Source organism: Hyla sarda, chromosome 5 (genome assembly GCF_029499605.1).
Source record: "Hyla sarda isolate aHylSar1 chromosome 5, aHylSar1.hap1, whole genome shotgun sequence".
NCBI lineage: Eukaryota > Metazoa > Chordata > Amphibia > Anura > Hylidae > Hyla > Hyla sarda.
Window position 1 is genome coordinate 336,420,001 of NC_079193.1, and position 12,803 is coordinate 336,432,803.

Genomic DNA, 12,803 nt, shown 5'->3' on the forward strand with positions numbered 1-12,803 from the left:
GGGCGTACCTGTACGCCCGAGGGAATTTCGGTCCCCGCGACGCGGGGACCGGGGTGACTGCTGAAGTCGATCAGCAGGCACCCCGCGCAAATGCCCCATGTCGGCGATCGGCGCAAATCGCAAGTGAATTCACACTTGCGATTCCGGGTCATTACGGGTCTATGGTGACCCGGTATATATGGGGGATCGCGGGTGTCTAAGACACCCACAATCCCCCTGAAGAGATAGGAGTAAGGTGGCAGAGGTGCCACCCCTCCTATCCCTGCTATTGGTGGTCTAGACGCGACCACCAATAGCAGATTGGGGACGGGGGGACGGCGGTGGGGGTTAACTTTCGTTTTCCCCGTTCTGCCCACCCACAATAGGCGGGGCAGAACGGGGAAATGACAGAGGACCGGCGCCGGAGTCTGAGATCGGCGGGCTGCGATGTCGTGAAGCAAGCTCCCTGGATCCGACGGAAGCCGGTAAGTTGCCTAGCAACATCTGGAGGGCTGCAGTCCGAGACCACTATATAGTGGTCTCTATACTGTAGCACTCCAGATGTTGCAAAACTACGACTCCCAGCATGCCCAGACAGCTGTTTGGGCATGCTGGGAGTTGTAGTTTTGCAAGAGCTGGAGGGTTACAGTTTGAGACCACTATATGGTAGTCTCTGAACTATAGCCCTCCAGATCTTGCAAAACTACAACTCCTAGCATGCCCACACAACTGTTTTGCTGTCTGGGCATGCTGAGATTTGTAGTTTTTCAGCATCTGGAGGGCCACAGTTTGCAGTGGTCTCTATACTGTAGCTCTCCAGATGTTGCAAAACTGCAAATCCCAGCATGCTGAGAGTTGTAGTTGCGATCCCTCCAGCTGCTGCATAACTACATCTCCCAGCATGCCCTTCGGTGATCAGTACATGCTGGGAGTTGTAATTTTGCAACAGCTGGAGGCACACTGCTCGGAAAATATTGAGTTAGAACCTAACTGAAGGTTTTCCAACCAGTGTGCCTCCAGCTGTTGCAAAAGTACAACACCCAGCATGCACGGTCTATCAGTACATGCTGGGAGTTGTAGTTTTGAAACAGCTGGAGGTTTGCCCCCCCCCATGTGAACGTACAGGGTACATTCACACGGGCAGGTTTACAGTAAGTTTTCTGCTTCAAGTATGAGCTGCGGCAAATTTTTCGCCGCAGCGCAAACTTCTAGCAGGCAACTTACTGTAAACCTCTGCCAGTGTGAATGTACCCTAAAAACACTACACTACCACATAATAAAGGGTAAAACACTACATATACACCCCTTACACTGTCCCCCCCCCCCCCAATAAAAATTGAAAACCTATTTTACAGCAGTGTTTCCAAAACGCAGCCTCCAGCTGTTGCAAAACAACAACTCCCTGCATTTCTGGACAGCCACTGACTGTCCAGGCATGCTGGGAGTTTAGCAACAGCTGGAGGCACCCTGTTTGGGAATCACTGGCGTAGCATACCCCTATGTCCACCCCTGTGCAATCCCTAGTTTAGTCCTCAAATGCGCATGGCGCTCTCTCACTTCGGAGCCCTGTCATATTTCAAGGCAACAGTTTAGTGCCACATATGGGGTATTTCCGTACTCGGGAGAAATTACACTACAAATTTTGGGGGGCTTTTTCTCCTTTTAAACCTTATGAAAAGAAAAAGTTGGGGTCTACACCAGCCTGTTCATGTAAAAAAAAAAAATTTTTTACACTAACATGCTGGTGTTGCCCTTTACTTTTTATTTTCACAAGAGGTAAAAGGAAAAAAAGACCCACAAAATTTGTAACGCAATTTCTCCTGAGTACGGAAATACCCCATATGTGCGTCAGCAGAGCATTTTACGCCCACAACAAGGCTCAGGAGTGACATTTGAAGCCTAAATTGGTGATTTGCACAGGGGTGGCTAATTTTACAGCGGTTCTGACATAAATGCAAAAAAAAAAAATACCGACATGTGACCCCATTTTGGAAACTACACCCCTCACGGAATGTAACAAGGGGTATAGTGAGCCTGAACACCCCACAGGTGTTTGACGAATTTTTGTTAAAGTTGGATGGGAAAATGAAAAAAAATATTTTTTTTCCACTAAAATGCTGGCGTTACCCTAAATTTTTCATTTTCACAAGGGAAAATAGGAAAAAAGCCCTCCAAAATTTGTAACCCCATTTCTTCTGAGTAAGAAAATACCCCAAATGTGGATGTAAAGTGCTCGGCGGGCGAACCACATTCTCAGAACAGAAAGAGCGCCATTGGAATTTTGAAGAGAAAATGTGTCCGGAATTGAAGGCCACGTGTGTTTACAAAGCCCCCATAGTGCCAGAACAATGGACCCCCCCCACATGTGACCCCATTTTGGAAACTACACCCCTCACGTAATGTAATAAGGGGTACAGTGAGCATTTACGCCCCACAAGTGTCTGACAGATTTTTGGAACAGTGGTCCGTGCAAATGAAAAATTTAATTTTCCATTTGCACAGCCCACTGTTCCAAAGATCTGTCAAACGCCAGTGGGGTGTAAATACTCACTGCACCCCTTATTAAATTCTGTGAGGGGTGTAATTTCCAAAATGGAGTCACATATGGGGGGGGGTTCACTATTCTGGGACCACGGGGGGCTTTGTAAACGCACATGACCCCTGACTATCTTTCCAAACAAATTCATTCTTCAAAAGCTCAATGGCGCTCCTCCTCTTCTGAGCATTGTAGTTCAACCGCAGGGCACTTGACGTCCACACATGGGGTATTTTCATACTCAAGAAATGGGGTTACAAATTTTGGGGGGTATTTTCTGCTATTAACCCTTGCAAAAAATGTGAAATTTGGGGGGGGGGGGGGGAACACATTTTAGTGAAATTTTTTTTTTTTTTTACATATGCAAAAGCTGTGAAACCCCTGTGGGGTATTAAGGCTCACTTTATTCCTTGTTACGTTCCTCAAAGGGTCTAGTTTCCAAAATGGTATGCCATGTGTTTATTTTTTTTTGCTGTTCTGGCACCATAGGGGCTTCCTAAATGCGACATGCCCCCGACCAAAATTTGCTCTCAAAAAGCCAAATATGACTCCTTCTCTTCTGAGCATTGTAGTTCGCCCGTAGTGCACTTCAGGTCAACTTATGGGGTACCTCCATACTCAGAAGAGATGGGGTTACAAATTTTGGGGGGTATTTTCTGCTATTAACCCTTGCAAAAATGTGAAATTTGGGGGGAAACACATTTTAGTGAAATTATTATTTTTTTTTTTTACATATGCAAAAGTTGTGAAACACCTGTGGGGTATTAAGGCTCACTTAATTCCTTGTTACGTTCCTCAAGGGGTCTAGTTTCCAAAATGGTATGCCATGTGTTTTTTTTTTTGCTGTTTTGGCACCATAGGGGCTTCCTAAATGTAACATGCCCCCCAAAAACCATTTCAGAAAAACGTACTCTCCAAAATCCCCTTGTTGCTCCTTTGCTTCTGAGCCCTCTACTGCGCCCACCGAACACTTTACATAGACATATGTGGTATGTGCTTACTCAAGAGAAATTGGGCTACAAATTCAAGTATACATTTTCTCCTTTTACCCCTTGCAAAAATTGGGTCTACAAGAACATGCAAGTGTAAAAAATGAAGATTGTGAATTTTCTCAATTCCTGTGAAACACCTAAAAACGCTGACTGTCATTTTGAATACTTTGGGGGTGCAGTTTTTATAATGGGGTCATTTGTGGGGTATTTCTAAGATAAAGACCCTTCAAATCCACTTCAAACCTGAACTGGTCCCTGAAAAATAGTGAGTTTGAAAATTTTGTGAAAAATTGGAAAATTGCTGCTGAAATTTGAAGCCCTCTGGTGTCTTCCAAAAGTAAACATTTGTCAATTTTATGATGCAAACATAAAGTAGACATATTGTATATGTGAATTAAAAAAAAGTATTTGGAATATCCATTTTCCTTACAAGCAGAGAGCTTCAAAGTTAGAAAAATTCAAAATTTTCAATTTTTTCTTCAAATTTTGGGATTTTTCCCCAAGAAAGGATGCAAGTTACCACTAAAATTTACCACTATGTTAAAGTAGAATATGTCACGAAAAAACAATCTCGGAATCAGAATGATAACTAAAAGCATTCCAGAGTTATTAGTGTTTAAAGTGACAGTGGTCAGATGTGCAAAAAAAACGCTCTGGTCTTAAGGTGTAGAATGGCCTGGTCCTTAAAGGTTAAAGGGGTACTCCCGTGGAAATTTTTTTTTTTTTTTTTTATATCAACTGGTGCCAGAAAGTTAAACAGATTTGTAACTCACTCCTATTAAAAAAAATCTTAATCCTTCCAGTACTTTTTAGGGGCTGTATACTAAAGAGAAATCCAAAAAAGAAATGCATTTCATCTGATATCATGACCACAGTGCTCTCTGCTGACCTCTGCTGTTCATTTTAGGAACTGTCCAGAGCAGCATATGTTTGCTATGGGGATTTTCTCCTGTTCTGTACAGTTCCTAAAATGGACAGCAGAGGTCAGCAGAGAGCACTGTGGTCATGACATCAGAGGAAATGCATTTCTTTTTTGGATTTCTCTTTAGTATACAGGCCCTAAAAAGTACTGGAAGGATTAAGAATGTTAAAGAGGGGTAAAGTGGTTCACCATATATTTTATGTAAAATGAAAGGTGTCATTGCAAAGAACAATTGGCCCCACAAAAAACAAGCCCTATATGGCTCTATGGATCGAAAAATAAAAATGAAGAGTTATGGCTCTTAAAAGGTAAAGAGGAAAAACCGAAAACTACATATATGGAAAATTGGTTGGGATGACGTAACCTGCTGTTTTCTTTTAATTTTTTATACATTTTCTGGAGGAATAACAGGAACTTCAGAGGCGAATTCCAAGAAAATATGCAAAAATACAAAGCTTTACTAAAACAGCCATGTCAGAAGAGTGAACAGATCCTCTTCAATCTATGCAGCTTTCATGTATAACCTGTCAAATAAACCCCTTTCCTTCACAGGGATTTAAACTAACACCCACCTAGTAATGAACGTCTCATGTTTGTGTTTTCCAAGTTTGAAACCTTTAGCTGCTTTCGTCCGACCCGGCGATGAGGGCTCCAACAAAAAGGATCTTTCCAGCTCTCCTTTTATGTCAAAGTCACTGCAGCATTTGGCCGAAAGGTTGATTAAGTCAACTTTGACCTGAAATGAAACCACATAGGCCTCCTATTATGGTACTTGTGCGCACACACTGGGCACTGATAACATGTATATATATATATATTTATATACCAAGTCTAGGTCAACATCTGCTTCTTCAGGCTGGAAGGGGGAAAACGAAAAAGACTTCAGCTGCTCGTCCATCACGTCTGCAAGAACGTACACAGTCCTGCAGGAAAAAACAAAAAAGAGGCCATATGTATTGTATGATGTAAGCAGTATGTAAAATACTGTATAGACCTACAAGGGGTCAATTTGCCTCCCAGCATAAACAATATGAAAAAAACCTCTAAATCAATATAAGGTGTAGGGGAAGTGCTATTTAAGACATAACTTTTAATATATGCTTGCTAAAACACACCAATATGTGCCAAGTGATTATACCCACATAAGAATAAAATCATGCGACACAGGATCTGTTAGGATCACCACCCATCTGGTGGATTTATCATGAATCAAATGTGTAGATACACATATTCAGACATGCATTTCTAATAGAAGATATAATTCTCAACGCGTTTCTACTCCAATCAAGAGTGTCCTCAGGAGAATATCAGAATAATAGAGATAATAGAAGTATCACATTTTATAAAAAACGGTATTGCTGAGTGACCCACGATACGGGGTATCACTCAAAGGGTGTGATCTTTCCCAGCTGTAACAGGAGAATGCCGGCACGACCTAAAAAGAAGAAAACCAACAATACAGTCAGCCCAGTATACAGACTTGCACTGAATATAGTTTTTGTAGGGCTGAAAGACTCACAGTCCTTGCCGTGGTTCCGGACACCTATAAATAAAATAATATATTCCTATCAATAAACAAGGTTCCGCTGTACCTGTAATGTAAATCTAGCATAACGCCGCTAGTATGCTGTACTCACTGTCAGCTGGTCTATGTGCCGATCACAGGATCCCGGGAGGTGCGCAACCCACAGTGGCGGGGAGCCGGAATAATTCAAACCGGCTGCGATGCGCTCACCTTCCGGGTCTCTCGGCGTCTGGCGTCATATCCTGGCGCCTACGTGTGACGTCGGCAGTGCCTGCCCCGCTCTGACGCCCACAGGGGGCGGGCAGAATGCCGAACTCACTACTATAGTTCAGGGCCGGATTCAGGTATGTGTGGGAGTGATTTATTGCTAGTAATAGAGTATACTAACTCTCGTGTGACTGGTTATATGTTAATGAATGAACCAATGGGAATAGTAACAATAGTTGGTGTAGAAGTACCAAAATTGCAAAAAATTCCTAAGAAGGGGTATATAAACAAAGGTGATCGTGAGCATACCGCAGTGAATACGTGCCATTTAGAAATGAAATAGGCACATGGTCCCTAAAGATAAGGGTACACATGCCACATGATCACGACCTTATAAACCCCTTGTACATGATGAAAAAATGCCCTAATTGGTCATATCTGAAAAAAATATATATTAATCCCAAAGGTTGGAACAGGAAAAACCCCAACCAAGAGCAGCCCATATACTCCTATATTATACTTCTTATTAAATTTATTTATATGTATAAGAAATCAGCAGACGGATGTAGGGGACAACGCCCGAAAGAGAAATATTTTTAAAAATATTGGTCCCCCTTCCGACACAGGAGTGGTCCCCCTGGGATACTAACAAAAATAGAGGAGGGATGTGGGTAATGATGGGGGCCTAGGGATCCTAAACTTGCCCTGCACTAACTTAGGCCCTATGTCCTAGGCGGTGTTATCGCCCTAATAAGGGCGGCCCCGCTCCCGTACCTCCTACTTGGCCTAGCTCTTACTAAGTAAGTATGGTGACACTAACTGGAAGACCCACTAGGGTCTCACCTAACTACCTATTCGTCACCAATGGGGGGGGACCACATCACTTGTTGTAAGGGGACATCACAAAAAGGGAGCAAAACTTAATTGGTCATTGAGACCTCTAGGGTTCAATGTACCCATCTCAAAAATCCATCTACTCTCCCTTTGAAGAAGAAGTCTATCAAAGTTACCCCCTCTCGGAGACGGACGAATGAGCTCCAGTCCTAGAAACTTGAGTTGTGTGCAGCAACCACTATGGACCAAATTCATGTGACGGGCCAGGGATGTGTCCCTCTTATGTTTGACATCACCAAGATGTTCCAATATCCGTTTTTTAAAAGGACGAAGCGTTTTCCCAATGTATCTCATATGACATGGACAAATAACCAGGTAGATAACACCACTAGTATTACAATTAATGAAGTCACGAATCTTGTGCATCTTTCCTGTTCTCTCATTGAGAATCTCCCTAACTCTCAAAATGTTAGGACAGGCCTTACATCGTCCACAAGCATAAGTACCCTTCAAATTCGCCCTGTCCAACCAGGTGTTTCCTCCAGCGGTAGTCGGTGATAAGTAGCTGTGTGTAACCAGATCACCTATATTTCGCCCCCTCCGATAGGTGATCTGTGGTCCAAGTGGTATAGAATCACTCAAATCGGGGTCCATATGTAGGATCCTCCAATGTTTTACGAGAATGTTCCGTATTAACGGGGCTGCATGGTCAAATGTAGCAATAACTCTTAAGGGCTGTGCCCCCTCATCCGTCTGCTTCGGTGTCAATAAGCTTTCCCTAGGAGTGTGCAAAGCATGTTGATAGGCTGATCTTAATATGTGGTCAGGGTATCCTCTGTTTCTAAATCTCCTTCTTAGATCTTGTGCTTCTCGTAGGAAGTCCTGCCTGTCAGAACATTACAGGTACAGCGGAACCTTGTTTATTGATAGGAATATATTATTTTATTTATAGGTGTCCGGAAGCACGGCAAGGACTGTGAGTCTTTCAGCCCTACAAAAACTATATTCAGTGCAAGTCTGTATACTGGGCTGACTGTATTGTTGGTTTTCTTCTTTTTAGGTCGTGCCGACATTCTCCTGTTACAGCTGGGAAAGATCACACCCTTTGAGTGATACCCCGTATCGTGAGTCACTCAGCAATACCGTTTTTTTTTAAAAATGTGATACTTCTATTATCTCTATTATTCTGATATTCTCCTGAGGACACTCTTGATTGGAGTAGAAACGCGTTGAGAATTATATCTTCTATTAGAGATGCATGTCTGAATATGTGTATCTACACATTTGATTCATGATAAATCCACCAGATGGGTGGTGATCCTAACAGATCCTGTGTCGCATGATTTTATTCTTATGTGGGTATAATCACTTGGCACATATTGGTGTGTTTTAGCAAGCATATATTAAAAGTTATGTCTTAAATAGCACTTCCCCTACACCTTATATTGATTTAGAGGTTTTTTTCATATTGTTTATGCTGGGAGGCAAATTGACCCCTTGTAGGTCTATACAGTATTTTACATACTGCTTACATCATTTAATTCTGGATTGTGATGGCTAGCTTGGTGACTGGTTCACCTAATTTGGCAGACTGGTTATCGGAGGCCAAGGAGGTATTCTCGGAGCGTGTGTACTCGCAGCAAGAACTACTGACCTCAAGACAAAACACTCAGAAAAGAGAGGTGCCGGCTACTAAGGTGTTGCCTAAATGGGAAAAGCTTTTAACTGACAAAGATCTAACACTTCCCACTTTTCCATGAACCCCTTCCTGACATATGTACATTGTGTATCAGTGTGGAATAGGCCAAGTCCACTTTATACCTGGTAAGTAACAGCTGCTATCTACAGCTGACACCCGTCAGTGACCAGCATTGGAGAACACTCTACTGCCGGACGTTTAACTCTCTAGATCAATATTTCCTAACCAGGGGGCCTCCAGCTGTTGCAAACCTACAACTTCCAGCATGGTGGGAGTTGTAGTTTTGCAACAGATGGAGTAGTGTATCCCAACCAGGATGCCTCCAGCTGTTGCAAAACTACATCTCCCGGCATGCCCGGACAGCCTTTGGCTGTCCGGACATGCCGGGAGTTGTAGTTTTGTAACCGCTGGAGGCACTCTAGTGGGGAACCACTGCCCCAGATGCTGCAGTCCAATTAATGTTTCATGTAGATAGATGTCGTCTAAAGTGCAAACATATTTTTAGATTTCTGGCCATTTTGACAGAATAAATAATTCTTTTGGATAAAAGCATCATATACCTGTAGGTCACATTCAAATAAGGGATGCATAAGCTTTACACTTCTTTGCTATCAAGACACCTTAACATGGCCTGCCTAAGGAGACTGCATAAGGGTTTCCTCCTAACATTCTCCCAGCCCTCTGGCAGGGAGCACTTTGTAGGTGATCACATTGATGTGGTTGCACTACGGCGGTCACTGTGACTGATTCTTCGTCTGTGGGGTGGTGTGGCCCCGGAGCCAGGGGCTTGGTCGGGCAGCAGTGGGGCTCCCTGGTCACTGGGTAGTTCCCCCTGTGGGCATGGTGTTGCGTCGGTGGTGGTGGCCGCTGCCCAGCGCAACGCCAATGTTGGGTTAGGGACCCACTCTAAATAGGTGGCCTTGACGTGGTGAGTGGGCTTGTACTTTTTGATCAAAATGTATATTAACAACCTGTTTTTTAATTTATGCTGAGGAGCAAATAGATCAAAATACTAATGGTGGATGTGCGGCTATTAGAAATGAGCGAACTTACAGTAAATTCGATTTGTCACGAACTTCTCGGCTCGGCGGTTTCTGACTTTTCCTGCATAAATTAGTTCAGCTTTCAGGTGCTCCGGTGGGCTGGAAAAGGTGGATACAGTCCTAGGAAAGAGTCTCCTAGGACTGTATCCACCTTTTCAGGCCCACCGGAGCACCGGAAAGCTGAACTAATTTATGCAGGAAAAGTCATCAACTGCCGAGCCGAGAAGTTCGTGACGAATCGAATTTACTGTAAGTTCGCTCATCTCTAGCGGCTATGTTTCTTTTTTCTCTATTTTTGTTTAACCTCTTTACTGTTACCTGTTATTGAAAAGGTTCTGCAGGGGGTCTCCAGCTGGTAAAATGGGCTCCACATCGTGCTCACTCAATGGTACGGGCTCCTTAGCAGCTTCAAGTATCTGTCGGAATCCAGCCACGTTCTCCAATAAAGACTCCAGACTATCATCTTCTTTGGACTGCTCCTAGAAACGCACAAAGCGGCACAATCAGCATTGAGATTATTGAAAAAGCTTGTAATAAAAAAGGGGGGAAAAAATGTAATAAAAAAAAGAAAATAGAAAAGTCTTAAACCTACCAGAATGATTTTCTCCAGGCCCAGCAGCAGTTTCTGTGCAGGATCTTCCTTGTTGAGCAGCAGCTGCTTCATTTCTCCAGGGCTGAGGCCAAGAGTCTTTGACTGCGGAGCTCCGTCCACTTCCATCATTCCTCCGTCATCTCCACATGTCTGCCGATGACAACCAAGGGGTTAAACCACTGCATCAAAAAGCAGTTTAAAAAAAATTGGAAACCAAAACAATGAATACGGACCCAACATACTATTGCAGTTAGTACAGTGATCCCTCAACTTACAATGGCCTCATACAATAGTTTCAACATACAATGGTCTTTTCTGGACCATTGTAACTTGAAACCAGACTCATCATACAATGCTACGGAAAGTCCAGATCTGTGATACCTGTCACAACTGGAGGAACTGACCAATCAGAATGGGCATTTTACTGGTAAATCACCTCTATTACTGAAGTGTATGCACTGACTGGTGTCTGGTAGCGCCCCCTACAGTACATGGAGGAACTACAAGTTCTGTACTACTCCTTACCTGTGCCAGGGTTAGCTGCTCTTTTGGACACCAAGTAAGGGCGGCTCCATTTGGGACACTGTGTGTACTGTATAGGACCCTGAAGAAGCTCCTGTCCTCTACATAAACCATTGTTTCCCAACCAGGGTGCCTCCAGCTGTTGCAAAACTACAACTCCCAGCATGCCCGGACAGCCTTTGGCTGTCCGGGCATGCTGGGAGTTGTAGTTTTGCAACAGCAGGAGGCACCCTGGGTGGGAAACACTGACATAGACAGTGATTTACAGCTCCCAGCAGATCTTTCTCACTTTTATATGTAAGGACTTGCTTTACCTATATTACATAGTTAGTTACATAGTATTAGTTATCTTATTTTTCTTTAATCCTCACTTTTTCCTATTTTTGGATGACATTTTGGTGGCTTCAGAACCAATTACCAGGTTTCCATAGAGTTCTGGTCTCAACATACAATGGTTTCAACATACAATGGTCGTCCTGGAACCAATTAATATTGTAACTTGAGGGACCACTGTATTTGTAGCCAAAAGAAAGGAGCGGAACAGACAAAAACTAAAACTTTGCACCTTTTTTCTGTGTTCTAGACCCACTCCTGGTTTTGCCTATTAATACAGTGGTCTCTAAAGTTATATTGTTATATTAAGTAGTTAAAGGACAAACATTGTATGTTAAAATCATTATATGTTGAGAAACTCTATGGAAACCTGGTAATTAGTTCTGAAGCCCCAAAATGTCATCCAAAAATAGGAAAAAAAAAAAGAAAATAAGTAGATAACTAATATAAATAAAGCAAATCCTTACATATAAAAGTAAGATCTGCTGGGGCTGTAATCACTGTCTATAAAGAGGACAGGAGCTTCTTCAGGGTCCTGTACAGAACACACAGTGGGTGAGGGATTTATCAACATATTTAGAAGCTTTATAAACGGCTTTTTTCTCTATTTTTGTCACACAAAATTTCGCACCATGGGTCCGTGCGACTTTTTGTGCGACAATTGCTTTAGAAACGTCTCCATGATTTTTACCCATTTAGAGCACTTTGTACAGTGGTCACTGATTTACTAAGTGCGACTTTTTGCAGAACTGTTGCATGATCCCAAAAAATAGACGGTATCTCAGGTCAATTCAGCCCTGACCTACAGTTTCTGTGCAACTTTTCAATCAGGGCATATGTGACTTTTCACACAAGTTGCACGTCCGCACAAAGGCCCCGATTTACTAAGAGTGGAGAGTAGGTTTCTTTGTGGGTTTTAGTTCCCCACAGTATTTACTAATCTTTCCCTACATTTTGCACTTTTCCCTAAATTTTTTTTATTTATTTATTTTTTAAACACATGCTTTGATCTGTAGGGTTTTCCTAAGCTCAAATCCACCACATTTTCTGTGGAACACGGCCCTTTTCTGTGACCACACCCTTTTTGCAACAGACACGCCCCTTTTTCGGGTTCTTAGTAAAAGGGAGGGTTGGTTGGGTTTCTCTTTTCTGCCACAGACAATTCTGGCAAAATGAGAGAATTCTGGTGCAAATTCTAGCGCAGACAGAATTTCTGGCACACAACCCAAGAAAACAGATTCAGGGCCAAAATCTGCAACTTTTTTTTAGAAGTTACATTAGAGAAATTTATTGTGTCGTTTGAAAAATTTGGCAAAAGTCCGCAACTTTTGTGCTCTAAAATAGTTAATTCACACCACTCTTTGTAAATGTGCCCCAGTGTCCCAAAAAAGTAACATGGAGCCGCCCTTACCTAGTGTCCAAAGGAGCAGCTAACCCTGGTACAGGTTAAGAGTACTGAACATGTAATACCTCCCTGTACTGTAGGGGGCGCTACCAGACAGCCAATCACAGTGCATACATTTCAGTAATACAAGGCTATAACCAGTGAATGCCCATTCTGATTGTTCAGATCCATTGTATGTTGGAAATGTTTTAACCTGAGGCCATTGTAGGTTGAG

General features: G+C 42.9%; 1 protein-coding gene across 2 annotated transcripts in view; it reads right to left on the bottom strand.

Moving 5' to 3' along the window:
* VIRMA (vir like m6A methyltransferase associated) overlaps window positions 1-12,803 on the bottom strand; it is a 71,352-nt gene that overhangs the window by 7,621 nt on the left and 50,928 nt on the right. For both annotated transcript variants that reach the window (XM_056522502.1, XM_056522501.1), the window contains exons 18-21: window positions 10,330-10,479; window positions 10,056-10,216; window positions 5,256-5,352; window positions 5,002-5,165 (exon numbers count right to left, since the gene is read on the bottom strand). In XM_056522502.1, coding sequence (XP_056378477.1) covers window positions 5,002-5,165; window positions 5,256-5,352; window positions 10,056-10,216; window positions 10,330-10,479 — 572 coding nt within the window. The remainder of the gene's footprint in view (window positions 1-5,001; window positions 5,166-5,255; window positions 5,353-10,055; window positions 10,217-10,329; window positions 10,480-12,803) is intronic.